The 26,911-nt window shown below is 40.3% G+C and overlaps 1 protein-coding gene across 1 annotated transcript in view; it reads left to right on the forward strand.

Moving 5' to 3' along the window:
• The window catches only part of LOC103036122 (LYR motif-containing protein 4), an 89,095-nt gene extending 62,645 nt beyond the window's left edge, over positions 1 to 26,450 (forward strand). The window contains exon 3 of the mRNA XM_007238633.4: positions 26,020 to 26,450. Coding sequence (XP_007238695.1) covers positions 26,020 to 26,079 — 60 coding nt within the window. The 3' untranslated portion in view covers positions 26,080 to 26,450. The remainder of the gene's footprint in view (positions 1 to 26,019) is intronic.
• Positions 26,451 to 26,911: the final 461 nt, after the last annotated feature.

Below are 26,911 nucleotides of genomic sequence, written 5' to 3' on the forward strand. Positions count from 1 at the left end.
GCACTAGGCTAAAGCCTGAGGTAAAAGGTATCTGACATGCTGTTTAGTTGTTCAAGCTTCTAAAAAAATGTAATAATGTTGAACATTTATTTTCTGTCCAAGTTAACTTCTACTCCACAGTCATTTGGACTGAAGATTCAATAAATGGGTGCTTTTTAGCAGTGCAGAATGGAAGAAACTGAAGAAACAAATGCCAGGCACTAAACACCCTCATCTGATTGACTGTAATTGAGGTAGAGGGGAAAATGGTGTAAAATAGATTTTTTGCTAAACTAATCCTTAAAAAGATTGAGTTTGTGGTTCCTCCAGCACAGAGGTGTCTTCACAGCCTGCTTGGCTCCTGCAGCTAAAGCCTGAAGACCTGTTAAGCAACCCCCCCGTCCGCAGACTCCTCGTTTTCCAGCACTGTACGATTCATCAGGGCTGAGAGAGTGGGACTTTACAGGCTATGGTGGTGTTGGCTGGCCGATTAAAAACGCTGCCTCATAACTCCTGCCTGGAGCCGGAGGCGACATGACGCAGGAACGCTGGCTTTAACGACTTTCAGCACGGCGGTTCTGTGCAGTTTTAAATTAGACATTGCTTTCATTCCAGCCCTTAAATCACTTTTATCATGTGTGATGTGAAGATTGTTCATTTACCCTATTCCCACATGCTGAGCAAACACTTCAGCAGGATCTGAGCTTCACGCGGTCCGTGAGGATGTTTTGTGCTTACAGTGAAAAATAGATCTTTTGTAGGATCACTGGCCCTGGCTGTTCCACATCACTATTCTGAAGCCTTTGGACAGTATATACAGCATGCCTGATTTACTCTCTTTGAGGATGCATCCTCCTCTGTCTGTGTATTGCAAGGTATTGCCATGGTTGGTGTGTCTGGACGCTTTGCCGCAGGGCTGTACTCTGAGCCGTGATGCAGAAAGGCAGTAAATCAGGCCTGGGAGTCCATGCCCAAACTGACAGGTAGCATTAGGTAGGATTGGTTGGGTTTGAGAGGGGGGTCTTCTGTGGAGGAGCCAGATCACACTAAAGGGACCGTATATACTTATTGGCAAAAAATACAAACTGAATTGGTGCAAATTTAACATGCAGTTGTGTTTTATTCGGACAGACAAGAAGGCAAAAAAGGCTTCCACTGCTGAACTATAGAAGTGTTTTCAAAGGCTAATTGTGGATAGTCTTCCTCTGGGTGAGAGATCATTGACTGCTTTACATGCCTCTAAATTGCAATTAAGATATTTTGTCCTGTTGGCAGACTTTAAATGAGGGTGCATCATTTGTTTAAAAGAAACTGGATGGTAATTTTGACTAATTGCCCTCTGTTTAGGCCATTCGCCAGCCAGCCACCACTAAAGTCATTTGCATTAGTGAGAAACCAGGACAGCTATGGACCTTATGGAAATGTATCATCTTTAGTGACTAATCCAAGTTCTGTTTGTTGGGGTCCAACGATGGTGCTACACACTACCCCAACACTGCTGTTGTGAGCCATCACATGCTATGGTCAGTCACCCCTAGTAGTGATATGAGGGACAATAACAACTCAGCAATATGTGTGGGATATCTTGTGGCCATGTATTGCCTCTCTTTGTCAGAGCTTCCAACTGTCATTTTCCAGCAGGATAATGCTTGCCCACATGCAGCAAGGGTTTCTATGGAATGTCTCCAACAGATTACAGCACCATCTTGGCCTGCCTGCTCACCAGATTTATCACAAATGAAGCATTTATGGGACTAGCTGGGATGCCAGCTTCAGCAAACTACAAGTGTGTTGGATCTACAGGACCAGCTTCAGCCTTTGTGGGCAAATGTGCCACAGGTAACAAATGAAACCTGAAGCCTCCATGCTCAACAATATCTCATCTTGTATCAAGGTTAGAGATGGCCCACCGGATATTGGAGCCTCCGTTTAAAAGTACAGTTTCATACTAATCATGTATCAGTGACACAGTGTCCTCCTTAGTGTATCTCTGGCTGCAAATGGTCCAAAAAAGACATGGATCTGGTTTTAACCTAATCAGTCATGCAGAAACATCTATAATGACGAGTGCCTTCATTGTTCTTACACTTATACAGTCAAACAAAAATCTTCTTATATCCCAACCAAGGTCAGAGCAAGGAAAATCTACCCTGGAGAACAGAAGACCTTGCTCAAGGCCCCAACAGTGGGATCCTGGGTATCAAACCCAGAACCTTGTAATCAATAACCCATGTCTCTCCATGGGTGGTTACCAGCACTGCTCCTGAAGTTCTGCCCTTCAAGCATGTTTTGACGTTGTCCCAATCTAATCAGATCTGACCCATCATATCAAGGACCAGAATCCTGCAGCCGTTCATCGCTATGGAATAAAATCTGGCCAATGTATCATTTGACTGAAAAAATGTGATTTGATTGCAGAAAAGTAGGGGAACCATGCATCATTCATAATCTCCTGAATTCACAATATCTTGTTTTCTATTCATAGAAGGCTATGACGAGGGGTTTGTGAGGTTTGTTTGTTTGAGTTTAGGAAATTGGAGTGATTTAAAGTTGTATTACCGAGAATTGGTATTCCTTGTGCTTGGGACACCTACAGCCAACACTAAAGTACACACTTTACACATGCATTTCTGGACAAGCTGGGAGATAAAGAAACAATCAATAAAAGTGAAAGAAGCATATGAAGTTGGGCAGTAGAGTATTATTACAGGAATAAGGTAATCTACAGATACCGGCGCAATTGCTGTTTGCTATGAGGCTGATTCATCAGGCTCTGACCTTACACTGACCTCGCTCTGTCTGAGTAACTGTGATGGTTGTTTATGCATGCATATATGTATTTATTTCTGTGTTTATGCATGTGTATGTTTTGTGTTATTAATGAGAATGGAGGTGGAGTGCTGGAGTGCTCATGTTTAATGTGCTCTACCATTTGGCTGTGAGCGAAGCATCTCCGTATGCTGTGCCGTATGTATCACTGTGAAAGTTGGTGGACACACATGGCTGTACATGTTGCCATATGTTTTAAGTGGGTGTTTCTACTCTCTATGTGTATATATATATATATATGTGTGTGTGTGTTCATGTGTGTGTGTGCGCGTAGGTGGATCTCGGCCCACACGCAGCTTTGTAGCCTGCGGGGCTTTTTGCATGGCTTCCACTAAATCCCATTTTCCTGTCTTTTTCCACTGGAGATGGTGAGAGGTGCTGTTAGAGCAGGCTGCTGCTAACACATCATTAAACTGTAATGAATGCCATGGCTGACTGCTGGAAAGAGCTGGTGTGCATAAAGAGCCTCGGGTCCTTACAGCAGCCACTGTGCTTAGAGAGGGCCCAGCACAGCATGGAAAAGACAAAGACTAAATCAGGGGGCTGTGTGTGTGTGTGTGTGTGTGTTTGTGTGTATGTCCCCGTGCTGTAGTAAATGATGGAACGTTTTGTCAGACACTGTGTATAAGCATATATCCCTGTGTTTATGGACACGCCTGACCATTAGACCTGGTGAGATAAGTGGTGAGTGTAGTAATACTGGGGTCCATCAGTGGACCCTTGGTGTACAGTGCATTCAGGCTACATTCACATTACCAGACTGGAGTGACTCAAATCTGATATTTTGACTTTTGATTTTTAAGGGCTATTTGGACATGTTACATCCAATCTTCAAAAAAAAAAAATTGAGTCAAGGTTGAGGTTGGCATCAGTTACTAACCTTTGGCGTTCTTCTTGGATTCTTGCATTTCCATCACTCTGGATTTGATCTTTGTTTGTTCTTTTTGAGTTGTGAATGATGCAAAAAAGGACACATTGATTGCATTTTAAACCACCTCCAAAGGTTACTTAGTGTGAATGTTACCAGTTAGCTCATTTATTATTTTTTTTTTTTTTTTTGCCTTTACACACTGTCTGCATTAGTTTTCAGTCACACAAGACCAGACTCTGATCTCTATGAGTGGATAGATACCAAATAAAATGAGGGTCAAATTACCATTAAAAAACATAATTTAATAAAAATATGAACTCATCCACCTTTATAAACACTCCAAGCTCAAAAAATCCATAATCTGTTTGATGTAAATCCATTAAAAGAGCTGATTAGCCAGCAGACTTCGTCTGATGAAGGGATCCGTGACCAGTCAGGGAGGGTCTGTTCACTCGACAGCCATATTTGCAACACCGCAGACAGGTATTTCCAGTAACACAAGACCAGATTCTGATTTCTATGTCTGGACAGAGACCAAAATACTTAAAATTGAGGTGAAATTACTATTAAAAACCATAATTTAATAATAATGTGGGCCATCATTTCTATGGTGAATATTTGATTCAGTACTTTTTAAGCTACATTCATATTACTAGGCTGAAGTGACTAAAATCTGATTGTCTGCCTTGAAAGGGACATATTTTGCAAAACTCACTTTTGGGTCTTATCCTCCACTATGAACACTCCAAGCTCAAAAAAATATATGTTCATCTGTTTTTTGTGAATCTGTTGAAAGAGCTGATTAGCCAGCAGATTTCGCCTAATAAAGGGATCTGTGACAAGTCAGGGAGGGTCTGTCTACGCGACAGCCATACTTGCAACACCCCTGGACAGTTATTTCCAGTAACACAAGACCAGATTCTGATTTCTATGACTGAACAGAGACCAAAATACTTACAACTGAAGAAAAAATTATTGTTACAAAAATGTGTTGTAGATCACTGATAATATCTGTTAATTTTTGGAACAAAAAAACACAACAAACTGTCATTTTCTACCTACTGCACTTGATAGGCTCTCTCTGTTGCATTCATATACAAATTTGTAACTGGCTTATGGAGGCGACATGCATAAACATATCAATATGTGCATGATTACTGAATCAGGTACCAATTTGTTCACACAGCCGCTTACATTTATGAATGGGAATTGTCAAAAAAGCAACTGGACTGCTTTGGAGATATGAGAAAAATGAGTATTATCAGCCAGGGTACTTTACCCTGTACCATGGGTGACCTTGCACTCTATCCCAGTGTCCCAGGAACAGGGATGGTTAAGGGGCTTGCTCTTGGGTCCAACCCACAATCTTGTGATCTGTAACCCAGCACTTTAACCACTGAGCCACCACTGTCCCATCAGAGGAACCCATTACAAACAAGCACTACAATGAAATTCAACCTTCTGATTTAACATGCACTACAGACACTTCCAAATACACCCCAAAAATTGACCCACGACCATGCATGAGAGAACCCCGGTCAAGTTGAGTCAAAGAGTTGAGTAGATTAGTGAATGATTCGGTCTGATTCAGTGAAAGTAGGACTCTGAATAATGCTTGGATCTGATTCACTACAGAAGTGACTTTATGAACTTTATTAACTTTATTACTTTATTAACAGTAGCACAGCGCAACACATTATACTATTTCATATTTGTTATACAAACATCTCTATCCCCTTAAGATATCAGTTTATGCAAAATATTAAATAACTAGTAGCAGTATGAATAATGTATCAGTACCACCCTTATATCATTCATTCATTCATTCATTCAGTTTGTTTTAAATCTAAATCATATTAGATTTCTGTTTTATTCATCTTAAAATCTATAAAGGATATCTGGATCCAATGCTGCTATATACAGGATAATATATATATTTATATATTAGGGGTGGGCGATATGGCCCTAAAATAATATTACAATATTTCATGGTATTTTCGCGACAACAGTTTTCTTGGAAATATGATAAACATTGCATAAAAATAATTATTTCAAGATTAGACCACTGCAATGAAATGATTGTATTATTGCATACAATATGATATGGCACATCTCTAACTGAGGTATTAAAAAATTAAAAGAATTCAGAAGTCAATGATCCAGAATGTCATGATACTAATAATACACTCCATATATCTCCATATATCCAGAATTAAAGTTAAATAAATGATAATGAACAGATATAATATGTCTCTAGTATTTATATAATGGGAAATGAGAACAGTGTAAATTTTTCTTTTGCTAAAAACAGCAAAAAAAATGGTAACCTGATGTGATAATTAGGGCTGGATCATATGGCACGATATGTTTAGATATGTATATCTAAATAAATGTTTAGCTGCTCTCCTCCTGGAGCTCCTCGCAGATTTCCCTTCCAGATCAATTCTAACAGACCCTTCTTACTTTCTGAAGAAAGTTGGCAGTGTTAAATGGATAGTCATTAGTTGGATGTAGTTTAAGGTTAAGGCTGAGGCTTTGCAGGATGGTAGATTTTCAGGAGCAGGTTTGCTTTTTTACCACCAGTGTAAAGCTTTTCTTTACGGACAGTCTGACTAAAATCTTGCCACATGTTTGATATCCATTCCTCAAAAGCTCCTCTCTGGCTAGCAACACTATTTGCAAAAATACTTGTGAGAAACCAACGAGTTCTGGGCAGCGTTCCAAATCAGATATGTGTTGGAGTGATTTCTGAACTGTGGCATTTCAATTTATCTGCTTTAATAAAAGTGTGTGGACTGATTTGAACCCAGCCTGGTGCTGAGTGCGGTCTAACAGGCCTGCTGGAGCGGGATGCTGTAGAACATGCTTCCTCTATCTCCTCTACCCATCTCATACCTGTCTCTTCTTCAAGGTCACACTGGTGCAGCAGCTCTGGTGCACTGCTGCTGAAACAGAAGAGGCGGACAGTAATCAGAGCAGTTTTGAAGACCCCCAGAGCACTGATGGGCAAGAGTCAGAGGGTGGTCATGTCTGGCCGGGTTCTTCTCTCGTTTCTCTCTGATAGCTTCTGCAGAGCGTGCTCAGAGCTAGGGGAGGGTCCTGTTACTGCAGCATTTACTGTAGGGAGGCGTTGGGTTCCTGTGTGTTTGGGTTTGTAATGTGGAGGGGGAGGGGGGTGGGGGTGAGAGATGATGGAGGGAAAGTGATTAGGGAAAGTGTTGGTTAGCGGTCAGAATATGAATTGGTCGATTTCTGTAGCTCCTTTTAGCCCTTTCTGTGTTGGAATTCTTAACGTACGTAATGTGATCACCTGAGTACAAGAATACAGCACTTATGTGTACATGTATGTATTTATTTATGCAGGCCTTTGCTATTTTTGCTGCCCAGGATGACATGTTATTGATATTGGTAATTGTATAAGCTGTAGTGACAAATGAATACCATATTTTTCACACTATAAGGGCCACACCAGATTATAAGGTGTACTATCAGTGAACATCTAGATTGTGGTCTATTTTCATACATAAGGCACACTGCATTATGTGCCACTAGTAAGGAACAGGGGTGTCGCAATGTTTTCCATCTAATTCAGCAGGTCTCGTCACTTGGTGATGGTGGTGGTGGGGGCAACTAAATTGAGTAAAGCTAAGCTAAGCTAAACAAACTATAATTATTTAAAAAAAAACATTTTCTTTTAAAGTCAAACAAGCGGTGAATATTAATCTATACAGATTTGTTTATTTGGATGAGTAAAGTGCTTCCGTTCATTTACAGTAAGCTAAAATATCCAGATTTCCACTAAGGCTGGGTGCAGCAGCATTAGCGTTAGAGGCTAACAAGCTCTAGCCGCAGTTAGCGTTAGTAAATGCTGCCCGAAAGTGCTACACTGAGTAACAGCAGCAAGCTACAGGCCGATAATACAGTTAGCGGCTAATGCTAATACTGTTCCAGTTTTGTTGCTGGAGAACTAAACTGAAACTCCTTTATAACGCTGCACTTCAGCAGAGTGGCTTTCCTGCTCCTTACAACCTGACTGGTAGAATTCATTCATAAGGCGTATTGATGGTTTTTGAGAAAATTAAAAGATTTGTGTGAATAATACGGGGCTATTACCCCAACAAGGAAAAATTTATACTTTTATTAAGTGTCCTGTGAGTTGGTAGGTCATTTCTACGACCTACTAAAACAGCCCACTGTACAGTAATCAGTTCATCAGTTCTTTATTGTTTTCTCACATAATTATAGAGAAATATTCCATAAAATTAATTTATTGATTATTTAAATAGTTTGATGTATAAATATGGGTAAAAATGCTCACCTTTTTATTTTGCCCCAGACTAAAACCCACTGATATGACGGGCTTTTTAGCAGTAAATGATTAGTACACTGCGTATATTTTCCTTGATTTACAGCATTGTGGTTTATTTTCAGGACTGTAAGAAGTGTAATATATAAATATAATTTTTCCCTCCTGTAATGCAGTTGCCATTGTTTGCAGTTTATTAGCAGCAGAGATTATAGTTCTTTCTAGAAGAACTAGCCTTTAGCTTAGCACCCACTTGCCTTAGCCCTGATCAATGAATGGTGCTTTACCTGATTGACTAGCATTAGCTTTTAGCTTTCAGAAGCCACAGATCTAAGTTCTCTCAAAACCTCAAACATCGTAAATATTGGGAGTCAAGACTGTGATGTAACAGTGTAGGGGCTTTGGATTTCTAACAAACTATGGACCAAACACTTCTTTTTTAGTTATGCCAAAACAAATCTAAACCATCCTTAAATGATTAGAAGTTACTCACATTATATATATATATATATATATATATATATATATATATATATATATATATATATATATATATATATATAACCAAGCTATTAGAGATTTAACCCTGGGTTGCATTTTTACTTAACCACAGTGCATGTTTGTTGGAGGTTTGTACTGATTCATTATGTGAGTATTTCAACTCAAAGCCTATATATTTTGGGGAAGCATCTGTTAGCAAGGTAATTATCAAGCGAGAACATGTGAATTTATGCAGTGGTGCTATGGGTTTGGGCTGTTTACATGATCTACATGCAATTTGTGACTTTTCTATTTTATGTTCTAGGCAGAATCAGACAGACAAACTGAAGTTAGGCGCCAGATTACTGCACTATTTGAGGTGGAAAATCAGAATCAGAGAATCAGACTAAAAATACCTGTAATATAAAGGTGCTTTTGATTTACATTTTGAGGTTTATGTCTTAAAAACCAATTAAACAAATCTTTATATGAGCTATAATAAATAAATACATGAATCATAAACTACCTGGTTTGACTAAAAATAAATTAGACAAAAAAAGTCATGATCAGTGCATCACCTCTCTGGTGTAGACTGAGGGTCTGTATGTGTCTGCCAAGTCCTGGTCTGACTCCCAGATCTGCACGCAGCACTGCTTTTCTAAACGAAATCAATTTCTGACTTGGCAGGGCTTTTGAATGACCTCTGTCATATTGCATGCATCCTCTAATGGTACCTGAGCTGATTACAGGAGAAAACAACACCCTGCAGTCTGGCGCTCTGCTGCAGGTGATCTGTTCCAGAAATGTAAAAAAGCTCGCTTGAAGAAAGACAGAAAAGATTTGAAGAGACGTGTAAATATCTGTTACTCTCCCACTCACTCTCTCCCACATGTAGGGGACCTCATGTCCTTCCGCAGTTTGAGATATCAACACTGTTCCAACTCTTATAAATCTTCTTTTTATTTTAATTCAATATTAGATTCAGTTTTTCTGTCATCCATTTTTTCCCTCATAGGAAATAATGGATGCAGTTAATGATACAGGTGAACTAGCAACACCTTTGTGCCCATGTGAGAAATCATATCAACCACCTAGCAACATTATAGATCACTTAAATCCAGAAGTTTAAATTTTGTCTTCTGATGAGATGAGGATCTGGAATCCAGAGGTTCAAGTCCTAAGTTGATGATTGGTGGTCTGTAGTTCTCCAGTTGTCAATTTAAAGAGCTGTTAAAGAGAGGTTGTGCTATGTATAGATTTTGGACTTTAGGCTTGTCCAATTCATTGTCGCACCTGATTCTCTTTTAAATATTTTTCTTAACAGATGGCAGATGTTTGGAGTAGCGTTTTCAACAGCAATTAGACTTAGCAATTGGACTTACAGTTAAGGACAGTAACTAGTATCAGGTCTCATGTCATTTGCTGTGCCCCGTGGAAGCTAAAAATTACTGCACTGTTCTGCTGAATATTTGTGTGGTGTCTCCTTCATTAAAGGTGGATGTGATTTCTGATGTCTCACACAGACAATTGTAGCAAGACACTAAAGGTTACAGTCATTACTAGACACTGTGCTGTTCACTGTGGGTGGTAATGCCTTCTATGACCCACTATCAGGCCTCACTCAATCTCCAGTTAATCACATCGCCTTGCTATCATCACGATAGCCAGTGTTTAACTTCTCTCACAAGATAACCCCTCACAACGTATACAGGTGTATGCATTCTAAAGCTGTGCTCATGGCAAGGTGATGTGAGTTATTGAAGTTTAAATGAGGCCTGATACTGGGTAACAGAAGTATGAGATGTTAACGCTGTGTAGACATTTAACATTCCTTGACTCACAATCTCATACGAGCAATCAGGTCCAAATAAATGTAAATCTATGATACAATATCCTCAAGTGCAGTGGCAAAAGCGTTATGATGAAGAAATTGGCACTCATCAGGACAATTTCAGGAAAGAAAGATCAAGAGTTACCTCTGTTACACCTGAAAAGTTCATCAAGAGTTACCAGCCTCAGAAACCACAAGTTAGGATGCCGAATGGTCCAGTGGTCTAATGCGCTGCCACTATGAACAGGAGGTCGCAAGATGGTATCCCGTTTATGCAGCTTTGCCATCAGCTGGCGGCACCCAGAGGGAGCACAATTGGCCCTGCTCCCTCTGGGTGGGTAGATGGCGCTCTCTCTACCCATCACGCTCAAAGGTGGCGCCGGGCAGCACAAGGCGTCTGTGAGCAAATGTATCGGAACCTGGCCTGTGTTTTCCTCCGAACACGCTAGCCGATCAGGCAATGATGCATCGGCAGCAGCTTGAGAAAAAGGGGTGACTGACTTTACATGTATCGGCGGAGGCATGTGCTCGTCCGCATCCTCCTAGGGTCGCAGACGCCACTGGTGATGGGGGCGCACAAAGGGGTGGGACAATTGGATAGCCAAAACTTGGAGAAAATGGAAAAAAATCTGAAAAAAAAAGAACTACAATTAACAGCTCCCCAGATAAGAGCTCCTAAGTTCTTCACAGAGTATTTTGGTTTGTTTAACATTTTAAGTTGCTACATGATTCCTTATATGTTCCTTCATAATCTGGATGGCTTCAGTATTTATTCATTTTTGTGTTCAAACTTTTGACTGGTACTGTACTTCATGAGATGGCTTGACAGAGGTTATGACATATCACACACTGGATGGGTTTTCTGTCCATGATCATATATAGAAGTTATATGTTTGGAGCTATTTTCAGAATGCTATGACCTGGAGATTTTATGCTGGATTGAAACATGCAGAAGAATTGAGGCCTAGGTCTCTTTCTGCCATTCATCCCACCTAATGCTGGTTTAGTGCTCAGATGTTTAATTTCTCAGACATCAGCATCCTCTCCCTTCACTCACTTTCTCGATGATCGACTGCAGAACAGTCTGTTTAGACCTCTTGAAATTTTCAGCAGGGAGCAAAGTGCTGGTTTTAATTGACTGGAGCTCCTTGATTTCCTAGACGCCAGACACCCTCCCCTCAACGTCTGTCGTGCCGTAATTTCCCTCTCCCTCACCGCCGTGCCATTAGCGTGCGGTGGAGGCTTACATTAATGACTAATATTGCATAATGCCAGGCTTGAGCGGCGGCTGATCGGGGAAAGCCCCGCGGCGAAATCTGACACCCGCGATGAAGAGATTGAGGAATCGTGCCGGTCCAAGCCGGCAGATTTGCTCCAAATCCATGCTTTCTGCTTTCACACTTTTTTTTTTCTCCTCGTTCTTCTTTTTTTTCCTCTTCTTGGCTGCCGGAGTGCCGTTGCCACAGTAACCCGTACCTGCGATGCATTAGAGCTGGAGAACTGCTTCTTTTCCCTGGTGGTAAATGTTAAGTATCTGATTAAAAATAGCCGCACCTCGGAGAGATGATTGGGGAGGGGGAAGGGGGGGAGCCGGCCGGGCCTGTTCCCTGAATTATGCGCACCGCGAGGGTCCTCCCCTGCTTTACGAGGGGGGATTGCAGGGAAAGCGGTGGTTTCCTCACCCCGGCTGAGAGTCGTGCCCACTGTCAGTGAACACCAATAGCCGTCCGGCTTGCATTTGTATGCAGATGTGCCTCTCAATCTGCTGGTATTATTTAGCATTCAGATTTAGCATATATTCTTCAACCCCTCCCTGTTCTCCACCGAGCACCAACTGCCATGCATATAAAAAGCCTATTCCCTCAATGCTGCCAAGTTACAGAGAGATGGAGAGATGGAGAGATGGAGAGAGCAGGCAAACCAAGAATGGGGCATTTGTGTTTTATTATAGTAGTTTTTTTTTTTTAAAGCAGCGCTGGTGTCTCTTTTAACCTGGCTCCCAAATCTCTGCACTAACCCCCCCATCCCTCCCCACCTCCTCCATCCTGTCTCCTCTGCGAGATTTAGAAGAAGGCTCTCGGCTGGGTTCTCCGCCGCTGTGCCAGCTCAAAGGGCACGGGGAGAATTTCTTTAAGGTTACAGAAATTTCTCTCTCTTTTTTTCTGTCAGGGGAAGAAAGCATGAGGTGAGAGCTCAGAGCAGCGCCCGTCACGACTTTGTCTTCCTCTAACTCGTTTCTCCTCTTTTTCTTGTTCTTCAACTTTCTGTCTGGAGCCCATTTTTAACGTTCTCCTCTGGGACTTTTGTCCTCTGTCTTTTGCTCCTCTGCTAACTGTAAACAGTGTATTCTGGTCACATTCACCCACAGCAGTCACCCACATGTCTGAGGAGCTCTCTGCAGCAAGTAATATTCGTGTGTGTGCGCGTGTGTGTGTGTGTGTGTGCGTGTGTGCGTGTGTAGGGACAGCAGTATTATTTAATTTTTTCCTGTCTGTGTAAAAAAAGAAAAAAAGCTGTAACACTTTTTGTGATCGTGTTCTCTGCTAGCTTTTGTGTGTGTGTGTGTGTGTGTGTGTATATATATATATATGTGTGTGTATAGTGTGTGTGTGTGTGTGTGTGTGTGTGTGTGTGTGTGTGTGTGTGTGTGTGCACGCACGCACGCACGCATGTGTGTGTGTCAGGGGGATCTGCAGTGTGACACAGGGTGTCTGCTGCAGCCGCAACAATTAACATGAGAGTGTGCCTGCCGCATACTGATTGGCTGGCAAAGCCGCCACCTCTCTCTTCAGGCTCCGCCCCCTCCAGTAGTGGAGGAGCACGGTCAGTGTGAGTGGAGCCTTGCCCACCTCAGAGGAGTCTAACTGGGCCTGGAGCGTGCCTGTGAGATGCAGCGAGGCACTGCTGCCCTCTAGTGTAGCTGTGCTGAGAGGTTTACACACGCTCTTACTGTATATACTCCTGCAGAGTCCATTCATTCATACCTCCAGGCCTGAGTTTACAGTGCGTGTACTCGAAAAGTACACAGGTAACTGCAAACACAAAGCAGGGGTATGGCTGGAAACTGCGCAGTTACCCTGTCCTCATGTTTACAGGTGTTAGATCATCTCTTACAATCTTCTTTATATAATAAAGTGTCTACCACATGTATACTATATGTATTATATATTATATATATATTATATTTATATATTATATAATCATCCTGGGACCATGATGGGAGTTGTGAGGTGTTATATTGTGAGAGAATTCTTGCCTGCGTGGTCATGGCCAGTTAAACATGACCAGTATTGGGTGGTAGTAATCATGACCTGGCTAGAATTGTCTTTGAAAACAGACAAGAAACTCACATCCACACACAGTGCAGGTCAGCTTGTCAGTGCAGCGTTCTTTAGCTTCCTTTACGGGACATGATGCTATAGTTTGTTCCATGATATGTGACCTATAATTGTTATTATGTTATGTCCTATGTGGTTTATGTTATGATAAAATGGCTATAGCTATGGGTAGGGGTGCGAGAAGATACTCGTCTTTCAATATGAAACACTATATTGGGTATAGTTTTTATTTTAAAGTTAAAATATATGATTGATAATATTATTAATATTTATCTGACTGAATCTCAGGAAATACAAAACTGCAGGTGAATTAAAAAAAATTTTAGTAATCATCTTATAATGGATGTCAGTCAGTTTTACTCTGATTGTGAATTATATAAATTGTTTCATACGCAGTAAAATACAGAACAGTATGCAAGTACTGCAGCTGGTTTTACCATAAACCCACCTACTTCTCTCCTGTATGATCTCACATGAGTCCCTTTAGACTTTAGAACTATTGTCAGAAGGGTGTGTGTGCGGCTCACTCGAGCAAAAAAGTACTGCTGTTTGTCGTCTAAAATGTTCAAACATTTGTTTTGGTTACCTGTGCATAAATCTGCATAAGTCTCGCGAGATACATTTAACAACTATCAAGAAATATCGTACCAAGGCCTTAACACATCCCTAAGCTGTGAGCTATAAATGACATAAATGTATGTAAACTCTTCCATTTTGTTTTAATTGTTATTTATTTAGTGTGTAATTATCCTTTACAATCATACTGTTCACTCTATATAGTCATCTATATAGTTAATAATGTTATGGTTGATCAGTGTAAGGCATCCAATAAGCAAAGAGACTAAACAGTACATGCAGGTAATAGAAATGCGCATGAAGAAAAAGAGTGATGCTCTGCATCAGTGACACTGTGTGCACGTGTTTGTTCTCCACAGTAAAGCTATTTTCTCACACGAGTTTGGAAACTGGGTACTGTTAAAACGAGAGAAAATCTGCTTGAGTGGCTGTCCAATATAATTAGGAGTGTCCAAGTATAGCCTGCCTGTGGGAACCACTGCGGGTTTGACCGCTCCGAAAAATCCTGCGACAGGGAGAGAACAAAAACCGAGTTGGGGAGAGGGAGTGCGATAGAGAGAGAGAGAGAGAGAGGAAAGAGAGAGAGAGAGAGAGAGGTAGAGAGAAGGACTGTAGGTGAGAACAAGAGAGACACATTTGGTGCGCTGAAGCCGGTGTGAGTGTGAGTCACATCCGCACCTCTCTCTCTCTCGGCCTCTCTCTCTTTTGTGTCGTGTTTCCTTCGTTAGGAAAATTCCAGCACTGGCTGGTGGCACCCACCGGCAACCTCCCCAGTCCCAGGCTTTTCCTGCTTTGACGTGGGCCAGCTGTTGTGCTGTCTCCACAATGCTGCGCTAAACATCTGTCTTAGTGCCAGCTGGGAGAGAGAATATAGATGCTGCATGGCTCTCTGAGGAGTAGCGTCTGCGCTCGTGAAACTGTCCGGAATCTGCATGCCTGCTTTAACAATACAGGTTACGACCTAAGAAAATGCAGACGTTGCTAAACAGTGAATGAAAGTTAGTGGAGTCACATCAGCATGAACTCCTTTGTGGAGCCGGATGCTAAGTGGCGCCTCTAGCTGTCGCTTAGTGCAAGTGTGTGTGTGTGTGGTGCATTTGATAAAAGATTACACATAAAGTAAGAAGATGAGTCATACTATGGAACTGATGCCACATTTTTTTTTTTTTTTTACACAATCGAGAGTTACTATGATGGAATTTGGTTTTATGAATTTTTAGATCTGGAAAAGTGTGGAAAATGGAAACTGTTGTATGAATAAATATATACTATTGTGTTTGTATGTATTTATGTTTCCAAGACTGCAGGTAACAGTCTTGTTCTATTTTCTAAAGCAAAAAAATAAGAAATTATAAAAAAAATTAAATTGAGCACACACTATTTGTCCAAAAACCATACATCCTTTTTTTGGGTAGCCCAGCCTCCTGCTCTTCCAAAAAAAACTCACTTTAAGGCCCATCCAGGTGTCACCAAATTTTACTGATTTACTGTGATTTCCATGCTGTTTGTGAGCTGACTATACAAAACACCCATAGCTCCCCTACTCACCCTAGATCCCCAACTCATCCCCAGCTAACCTACTGATCCCCATTTCCCCAACTCACCCCCAGCACCCCTACTTACCCTAGCTCCCCAACTCATCCGCAACACACCCCCAGCTCCTCAACTCATCCGCAACTCACCCCCTGCTCCCCTACTTATCCCCATTTCCCCAATTAAAGCCCATTTCCATCCCCCTAACTCATCTGCAACTCACCCCCAGCTCCCCAACTCATTCCCAGCTCCCCTACTTATCCCCATTTCCCCAATTAAAGCCCATGTCCATCCTCCTAACTCATCCGCAACTCACCCCTGCTCCCCAACCTAGCCTAGCACCCCTGCTCACCCCCAGCTCCCCAACTCATCTGCAACTCACCCCCCACCTCCCTAACTCACCCCACCTCCCTAACTCACCCCCGGATCCCCAACTCATCCCCAGGTCCCCAACTCATCCTCATATCCTCATATCATAACTCATCCCAATTCCTCCCCAGCACCCCAACTCATCCCTAGCTCCCCATCTAATTCTCAACTCATCCCTAGCTCCTTAACTCATCTCTAGCTCACCAGCTCATCCCTAGCTCCCCAGCTCAACCCCAGATCCCCAACTCTGGTGTTTTCTCAGAGGAACAGACAATAAAAACAATACTATATTTGATTCTAACCTGTGATTCTATTTGTGATCATTTTAAGGACTTTTTACCTGAGTCAGATCTTTATCTTTAGCAGTGATCTCAACACTGCAGGTTTGTTTAGTATCCTGTAAACTCATAAATTATTCTTGCTATGTCCTGCAGAGATTTTAGGCCTCTCTCAGCTCACTGGCGCCCCCTGCATGCCTTTTCCCTTCCAGGCTTCCTCTCTCTCAAGCAGAGGTGAGCTGTAGGACTTCAAGTGCAGTGTCAAGCGTTTCTGGAGCGAGAGCCACTCTGTTTTTCTGCAGTGGGCACAGGTGCCTCCCCGGGGGTGCTGTGTACCCTGCGTGCCCGCTGATGCCAGCCAAAAAAAGGCCTACAGTGGCACTGTCCAAGCTGGCACTGAGTAGTGCAGGGAGCTGCTCTCAGCTTGGCTGCAGACTGTTGACACAGTGTGCTTTTTCTCACTGCTGTGTTTTTGTGATCATCCTGAGAGGCTGGAGCATAAGCAGAGTTTTAGTCTGACCTCGGGTTAAGTGTAGAATTGAGCGTAACTGTGGGAAGACTGCTTTCTCTAACATTTTTGTGAGGCTAGCTTTGTTGTTGGGGTCAGTGACACTAAAAAAGTGTTTTTTTAAATGGCATTATATTTTAATTACCATCATTTATCTCCATAAAATCCCTAAATCTCCCTGTTAAAACTTTGTTAGCGAGTCTTTTGCTTTTATTAACCATTTAAGACCAAGAGTGACTGACTTATTTTTAAACTCAAGCACATTTTACTACTACACCATGTGGACAAAAGTATTGGGACACCGGCCTATTGATTGTTTCTTTCAAAATCAAGGGTATTAAAGAGTTTATCCTGCTTTTGTTGGAGTAACTGTCTTTACTTTTCACAGAAGTCTTTCTGATAGATTTTGGAGCATTCATTGACAAGAGTGAGGTCTTACTGAGGTCAGGATGTTGGATAATCACTGTGGGCTCTTGGCTCAATGGCAGAATACTAGAAACTGTGATTATTAATTCATAGATATGTTTATTTATTTAATCTGACTCAATAAATTGTTTAAGTAATGTTAAAATAATTTTCATCTTGAATTAGGGGTGGGTGATATATCGGAATATTCCATGTTATTTTCGTGACAACTTTTGACGATATGAAAAAACACTGAATGTAAAAAAAAAAAAAAAAAAATTGTATTATTGCATACAATATGATATGGCACACCCCTAACTCAGATACTAAAAATATATATATTTTTTTGATTTGTAAGAGAAGGCAATGATCCAGAATGTCATGATGCTAATAATGAACTCCAAATATCTCCATATATCCAGGATTAAAGTAAAATAAATGATACTGGACAGATATAATCTGTCTCTAGTAGATATATAATGGAAAATGAGAACAGTGTGAATTTTTCTTTTGCTGAAAACAAAAAAAGTAGTTTCCTGATGTGATCAGTAAGGGTGGATGATATGGCATGATATTTCAGGGTATAATATTGTTCATGATATTCAAAAATGTTGGCGAATGTTGGCGATACCCCGTACATGAATACCTAAAGGCTGATATTAAGAGTTAGTGTGGCATTAGGCCGTTTTTTAAAGTGTTGAAAAAGAAATCATGCAAACCAGCAGGATAAACTTGATCATATAGATGGATTTATTATATGTACACAATAATCTGAGTGACATGATATTCCTGCGAAATAAATCAAATAATAGGATTATATCTGACGTTATACTGCAGATACAGTTCCATATATGAACATCTATAAATACAATATGTGATAAGTAGCACCTGTAGAGTATAAATAGGTAGTATAGCAAAAAAAAGAGAATGCCCTGGTAATCCAAACGTACTGGATGGAGCAGCATCCTTCCAGAGCAGACATGTATAAAGTACTAGAGATCCAGACTTGAGTAAAAACACAAGCACTTAAAAAAAAAAAAGTGACTTGAGTAAAATTTAAAGTGCTCTTTAAACATCATACTTATATTAAATAGAAGTACTAAAGTATTTAAAATGTTTTGTACTTAAGTATTGCAAGTAGTTTATTTTAAAATGTTCTACTCAAGTATTAAAGTAAAAGTACAAGTATTATGTTGTGTAGTTTTTACAGAAAGAAGTTTAAATATCATATTGTTTATATTATTTCGAAAGTTTAGACTACTTATTTTGGAAAATCAATCCAATATTCATGACATAAACACGCATGCTCTGGGACACAGGACATATATGGAGTGGTATGAATAAAGAGTGCTGTTTTAATATTGTGTGAATGTAGATTATCATTGGCTGTTCCTGAGCCCCTAAAAAGGACTTGCGACGCCCCTGGTAACAAGTAACGATGCAGCACGCTAAAAATGTATTGGAGTAAAAGTATTAAACTCATATAAAATGGGTAGTTAAGTAAAAGTGGAAGTAGGAGACAAACAATTATACTTCAGTAAAGTACAGATACAGTATTTTACTACTTAAGTAGAGTAATGAAGTAGTTCTACTTTGTTGCTATACATATCTGTTCCAGAGGACATACAGAGGTTGGACAAAAAAACTGAAACACCTGGGTTTTAGACCACAATAATTTATTGTCCTGACAGACAGTTCTGGTGGAAACAGGAGAGTTGAGGTGCACATTGAATTCTGCCGTGATTTGAGCAGCCGTGGTTTTATGTTTTTTGGATACAATCCGGGTTAGCACCCGAGCATCCCTTTCAGACAGCTTCCTCTTACAGCGTCCACAGTTAATCCTGTTGGATGTGGTTGGTCCTTCTGGGTGGTATGCTGACATTACCCTGGATACCGTGACTCTTGATGCATCACAAAGACTTGCTGTCTTGGTCACAAATGCTTCAGCAAGAGGTGCACCAACAATTTGTCCTCTTTTGAACTCTGGTATGCCACCCATAATGTTGTGTGCATTGCAATATTTTGTATAGATCCAGTACTCCACAGCTTAATGCTGAAGGGCTTTTAACCCCTCTAGCCCACACAAGACATTAGGCACGGTGCCAACAGGTTCATGTTTATCTGGAACAGAGAAAGTCCTATACTATTAAAAAAATACTTCTCTACAGGGACTAGCCAGACTGTGTATGTGCAGTTGTATATCTGTGCCAGCGCCAGCAATTGGTCATTTGGTCAGTTGGTGCAACTTAACTTACAGAATGCATTGATTAAAAAGGGGTGTCCACAAACATGTGGAAATATAGTGTAGATCACGTCAGAGTGTAATGCACTGCCGTGTGTGTGTGTGTGTGTGCTGAGTGAAGGGCAGAGAGCAGAGGCTGTATGGGGTAGGTGAGAGAGGGAGAGGGAGAGGGGGGGTCTGTGTACGTGCTCAGACTCATCACTGGACCATCAGACACATGGAGCTGTGTGAGATTTTTTCTTTTCATACTCAAGACAGGGATTTTGATCTCTTGTTTGAAATGGTTTAAATTTTCCTAAGAAAATATTATTCTACCAGAATTTATTGGATTTAATATAGCAGATATTGTCCTATTAAAACTGTACCTGCAGTGCCAGTGTGAACCATAGAAAACACAATTACATGCAGTCAACAGAGAGTTTGAGTGCTGGTTTACTCTAGTCTGCAGATTTGTTTAGTCCATAGTTGAGAGAATCAAGTAGTGTGTTTGAGAGACAGACTCTGAGTATAAAATCAACATTAATCCAAATGGGTTTCATCAATAGCCATTGAAAATTGAGTTTTTACACAGTTTCTTTTAGGCAAGCTTCTGCACACACACAAGGGCAGCTGTGGTCGAAAAACTGCATTTGTGATACTAAAAGTGTTTCAAATCAAGTCTCAGTATCCCCTATTGCTCAGAATTAACCTCTTTAAGATTGTTGTCATATTAACCTCATACAGCTCTGGAAAAAATGAAGAGGCCACTTCAGTTTCTGAATCAGTTTCTCTGATTTTGCTATTTATAGGTGTATGTTTGAGGAAAATGAACATTGTTGTTTTATTCTATAAACTTATAAACAACATTTCTCCGAAATTCCAAATAAAAATATTGTCATTCAGTGTATTTATTTGAAGAAAATGAGAAATAGCTGAAACAACAAAAAAGATGCAGAGCTTTCAGACCTCAAATAATGCAAAGAAAACAAGTTCATATTCATAAAGTTTTAAGAAATCAGAAATCAATATTTGGTGGAATAACCCTGTTTTTAATCGCAGTTTTCGTGCATCTTGGCATGTTCTCCTCCACCAGTCTTACACACTGCTTGTGGATAACTTTATGCCACTCCTGGTGCAAAAATTCAAGCAGATCAGCTTGGATGGATGGCTTGTGATCGCCTATCTTTCTCTTGATTATATTTTAGAGGTTCTCAATTTGGTCAAATCAAAGAGGTCTCTTATTTTTTCCAGAGCTATATATATATATATATATATATATATATATATATATATATATATATATATATATATATATATATATATATATATATATATATGTATATATATATGTATATGTGTGTATATATATATATATATATGTAGCTCTGGAAAAAAAAATATATATATAGCTCTGTTGTTCTCAGTGTATATATATATATATATATATATATATATATATATATATATATATATATATATCAGTATTCCTTAATTAAGAATATAATACAGGTCCATATGAGAAACAGAAATAAGGAACATATCTGTTGCATCCAAATATATTGCATATTACATGTAAGTACATGAACATGACCTGAGCTTGAAGAGCTTCTGTCTAGTCCAGCTGGCTCTTCCACTCAGGGGGGGCGGCCCACCTGGCCCAGGTTGCCCTATATCCACCCCCCGGTCCCATTAGCCTCTGTGCTGCATCCCTGTGGGCCACTGCTCACCGCTGTCTCTGCACGCCTCGCCCCAGCTCCTCTAAACGGAGGTTACGGGCAGGAGTCACGCAGAGCCGCTGGATCTGACAGATGGTCCATGTCACTGGGACGCGCAGCGTATTTACAGAGGCTCAGCCCCGCTCCTGAACACTCCTCTATGCTGAGGCATCACTTTGAAAAATGAAAGCGTGCATCCCCTTAGCCGACCTTGCATCTTTTCTTCCCCCAGCGCTCTTTTTCCCCTGCGGGGTGGCAATTTGCCGCACGTTACGGCGTGTCTTCGTAACGGATGGGCTCCTTGACTCCTGTTGAGGTGTCTCTTAATAGAGTGGCCAAGTGTTGCGTTCATCCGCGGCATTAGTTAACTGCAGAGCGGAGTTTTCTGAAGCGCTGGGAAGACTCAAATCCAGCAGATTGGGCTGAGTCAGTGCGGCTCTATCGAGCTCTGACTCACTCCACACACCGCCGACAGCCTTCCGCACAAAGGAGGATTAAAGAGAAAACTAAACACTCCTGCAAATAAATCACACACCCCTCTATCTTACACAGTCTGTCTCTCGGTGCAGCCCATACCACAGCGCCTCTGCTCACCCAGCGCTGACAATTAGCCTGGATAAACTTTCAGCTTTTGCATTCTCAGTAATATCTATTTTAGGCAGTTTATTTTCAGCTTGTTGTTTGTTTATAGAAGCAATTAAATCTGCTATAGAAAAGGCCAAATGTGTCCCACCCGCCAAAGACTTATGAAACCCTAGAAACAGACCCCCTATAAAAAACTTCTTTCTTAACCCAAGCAAGAACCAACAATCTAAATGAGAATGAACTCCCTGTTGTGTACAGATGTGTACAATTTTATACGAACAAAAGCTGCATCTTTAATCTTTAATATGGTAGCTTAATACACAGGAAGCCCTTCTTAACTTTCATTTCCATTCTATTGGTTTATTCATCATAAAGCTTAGATACAATTTAAATAGCAGCAGTATGTTTCTAAACAATAAATTCACAGTAATTTTGCTTTATGCTTTGGTGTACTGTGTGGCAATAGTTGTATGTGGCAAAAGTGGCTTAAAAAAATGATGTGGCATGGAAACAACAGTGCCAACATTATTTAACATGTTCCTGATTTCCCTCCAAGACAATGCAAGACATCACACTGCTCAACTGATGTTGAGGGATGTCATGGCAATACTCATGGATGTTGATAGATCCATTTTTAAGTCAATTACTGTACTGTACTGTACTGTAGCCTGTTGATTGGTGCTGTGTTTGTGGGGGGCGTGGTGAGGAAATGTGGCTCTTAACCTCAGTGTTTTTTATGCCATATTTTTAAAAACTTTAAAGAAAAAGTAGTGTAGCTGTACATGTTTTAGACAGATTGTGTGTGCATATTTGTGTATTGGCATTGTTACACAAAAATCTTGTATCTTCATATTGGGAACTTTACAGGAAAAGGACAAAAAATCCCTATTTGAAGTCAATAGAAGTAAATTACTTAATTTAAAGCAATTCTATTGGTCCATTCATCAAGAAATTCTGTCTGTGAAATTTTGAGTGTGAAAAACAGCTGCCAGATGTCAAAAGTCACTCTGCTCCAGTGATGCTGTGGTTCGAGGAGTGAGGAAATCACACTAGTAAAGAATTTGAAAAAAACAATTTATACAATAATTTAATCATATAAATATATGAATATATAGTTTTGCTTGTTTGTTTGTTTTTTAATGTTTTATTGCAATAAACACATGTTTGGCTGACGGTACAGAATCAGTGTGATAGTAATCACTGATAGTGACTTTGTTGTATGTGTTGGTGTTTGTGTGCACCATAGTGTGCCTGGCTCCAGACTGTGGTGTTCCAGCCGAGTGTGTGTGTGTGCTTGATGGCACACTCTGGAGTTTCGAGTGTGTTTTGGGCATGTTTGTCCCTCTCCGCAGGTGTGTGGGGCTGAGTTTTCCAGCTGGTACTCCAGTGTTTTCGCTCGCTCATCATCAAGGCCTAACCTGTTTGGCCTGGCGGCCTGTTGGCTATCGATTTATTCTGCAGTCTGCTCTAACAGAGCTTAACCTCTGCTGTTTAAACGCTGAACCCACACCGTCAAACTCAGATTACAACACATCCCTGGACCTGCCTGCTTCATGCTCCGCTTAAACACACAGACACCTATCCTGTGCGTGATCTGCTGGGAGGTGCAGCTGAAGGGTTTGTGTACTCAGGCTCATAAAGACTTAAGAAACAGGGGAAGGTCTGGAGAAGCTGATTGCTCACATATGTGGATCTTGTTGTTTAAAATGATCAATGTTGTTTAGTCTATAAAGAATTGGTAAAGATAGAATACCAGTCACGTATTCTTGACCCGCGAAGACAGCTCAGTCTCAAAATGTAGCTGGCAGTGATGTCAGTAACGCGTTACTTAGTAACTCACTGTCAGAATTAAATCCTTCTCAGTAGCTGGGTCCGGTATGGGTCTGTATTGGACAACGTCTGGGTCCGGACCCGGACCGCAGTCTGCAAATATGTGATCCTTGGTCTAGACCATATACACGGTTCTGTTTTATAAAACCACTCCTTGCTGCCCTGCAGAGAACAACAAGTTCAATATTCAGATTTACAGTGTTAAATATGTCAGGTCAAGAAAGACTTTCTTTGTTTTATATATTTTTTATAAAAACAAGTATTTATGTTTAGTAAAATCAAGAAAGACCATATTTAATTTTTTATAAAAAAAATATTTATGTGAAGTTAATTTTTTTATTTTTATTTTTTTAGGAAATAGTTCAACTTAATAGAGATAAATTGTTGCTGTTAAAAATGCATTTTCAATAAAGGGAGTATTGGCAAAACTGGTTATAGTTTTTACGTTAAGGCGGCGCCGCAGCGGGAGGTGGTGTCTGCAGCTGCTGAAAGTTACTAAGAAAGTAACTTGTAAAGTAACTTAGTTACTTTTAAAATCAAGTTATCCATAAAGTAACTAAGTTACTTTTTAAAGGAGTAATCAGTAATCGGATTACTTTTTCAAAGTAACTATACCATCACTGGTAGCTGGTAATGTCTTAACTCTCGCTGGATTATTTTGCTGTCCACTAATCCATTTTTTTCCCTCTAAGATAAAAACTGTTGTTTGGAGGTTTTAAAGATAGCTAGTTTGTGCCGAGTGTCTTCACTGCGTCACAGAGTTTGGCATTCCTCTCTGGCCAAACGGTTTTCAGCAAGGTTTACATGTTTGTTTTTCTGGTCTGACCCAGTTAATGAGTTTATTAACTTGGAACGGCAGCAAGAAAGTAAATGCATTATTCTCCACAGCTTAACAAAGAGCATTAGCAGAGATTAAATTGGATCATAGTTGTATTAATTATCTGGGTAATAAATCAAGTTAAACTGCACCTGAACAGCCATTTAGCTCAAACATGAAGAATATACATATCTGGGGAAAAAATTAAAGAGACCACTTAAAGATTATGATTTTTTTATTTTTTTATTTTACCTAATTAAAAACCTCTGAAATATTATTAAGAAGAAGATGGATGATCACAGGCCATCAAACCAAGCTGAACTGCTTGAATTTTTACACCAGGAGTGGCTTAAAATGATCCAAAAGCAGTGTGTAAGACTGGTGGAGGACAACATGCCAAGATGCATGAAAACTGTAAAACAAAACCAGGGTTATTCCACCAAATATTGATTTCTGAACTCCAGAAACTTTATGAATATGAACTTGTTTTCTTTGTATTATTTGAGATCTGAAAGCTCTGCCACTTTTTTTGTTATTTCATCCATTTCTCATTTTCTGCAAATAAATGCCCTAAATGACAATATTTTTGTTTGGAATTTGGGAGAAATGTCTCTAGTTTATATGATAAAACACCAAACATGTACCTATAAATATCAAAATCAGAAAAAAACTGATCCAGAAACTGATATGGTGGCTTTCTTTTTTCCAGAGCTTACATTTACACTTACATTTAAGGTATTTAGCAGACGCCCTTATCCAGAGCGACTTACAACAGTGCTTCGATGTTGCTTCAAATATCCATAGCTAGTTTGTAGACTAGGATCAAGAGATACACAGAGCTTGATCATGTTTAGAACCCTATGAGATTTTTTGTTTTTTTATTAGTGTAGGAACTCTTTAAAAACATGTGTCTTCAGTCGACGTTTGAAGACCGCGAGTGACTCTGCTGTTCTGACAACCAGTGGAAGTTCATTCCACCACCTTGGTGCCAGCACAGAGAAGAGTCTGGATGTCTGTTTTCTGTGGGTTATGAAGAATGGTGGTTTAAGCCGAGCTGTACTGGAAGCTCTAAGAGCTCTTGGTACAGATCTGACTTTGACCATTGCCATCAAGTATGAAGGAGCTGGTCCATTTTTGGCTTTGTAGGCCAGAGCTGTATTTAATAACTTGGGTTCGTTTGGGACCAGATAGAGACCACCTTTAATCTCAGTGCAGTTGTTTTAATCTGCGTCCGAGTGGGATTACTGTTTTCACGTCTGCCGAAATAAATCGCTTGTCTGTTTTTTTGTTGTTGTTTTTTTTTGCAGTTTATATTTAAAGTTTTGTTCTAGTTCTGTGGAAAATATGACTTGGTTTTCCAGAGCTCAACTTGACCCCCACCCCCATTGTTCCTGTTCTTCCACTGTTCCTTTGCCATATTTTTACTTAACAACATTGCAGAATGAGGTCTTCAATTGATTAGATAGACTAGATGTTGTATGTGACCAGTAGATGTTTACTTGAGGAGAAATTAATCATGGTTCTTTTTTTTCCTCTTTTTGTCTGCAGGTGTCCGTAGGCAGGATGTATGAGACCCAGCGGACCGTGGTGGAGCCTGAACCAAAGTAGTGTGTCTGGTTCGGCATGTAGTGCAGTGTGGTGGAAGTTTAAAGGTTTGGAGATTGGATAAGAACCCAGCCATTCCATTTATCCACCATCTCTCCAACACCGCTACATCCACCGGGTGATCTTTAGTATAAATCAGATGCAGTGATGATCAGTCAGTGAAGGCTTATTTTTATAGTTTATATTTTCTTGGTACTCAGTTACTTCCTCTATTACTCTCACCTCCACTGCTTACTGTCTTCCCATAATCCACACAGCCTGGGAGAGGAGCTATAGCTCAGCTAACACACTGCACGGCCCTTTTAAACCTGTGAAACTGTAGATATATATGTATTATTTGTCTTATTTCATTAAAGATATATTAATATCATTCACCACTAGCTGTGTTAACTCTGTTAACTCTGCGTTACTGATGGAATAGACAGGGATGTGTGAAGTTTAGCACGAGGATGGACTGCTGGGCTGTTTTGCATGGGTTAAAGGTATCTCCCACAAGGTCGAGTGGCTAAAAATAGACGATTCTGTTAATTTTCGGTTAGGGATGACCTAGTAAATAGGAGATATGAGTATAAAGGTCAGGTTACACAATGCCTCCACACAGGGAGAGAGAAAGAGAGAGAAGACAGGAAGCATTGAGTGTTCCAGATTTCTTTCCTTTATATTGGTGGAAAATGTGGCTATACAGAAAGTTTTCAAACTTTAAAACCAGATAACTTTATTTTTGAATCCATTTTATCCCATTCACAACTGATTTTCCACAAAAAATATTTTGCTCATATGTTTACTAGAGCATTAACATTAACAATCATATGTTTAAGAGGTGTGTCATACAGCC

Source organism: Astyanax mexicanus, chromosome 6, assembly GCF_023375975.1.
Source record: "Astyanax mexicanus isolate ESR-SI-001 chromosome 6, AstMex3_surface, whole genome shotgun sequence".
NCBI classification, from domain to species: domain Eukaryota; kingdom Metazoa; phylum Chordata; class Actinopteri; order Characiformes; family Acestrorhamphidae; genus Astyanax; species Astyanax mexicanus.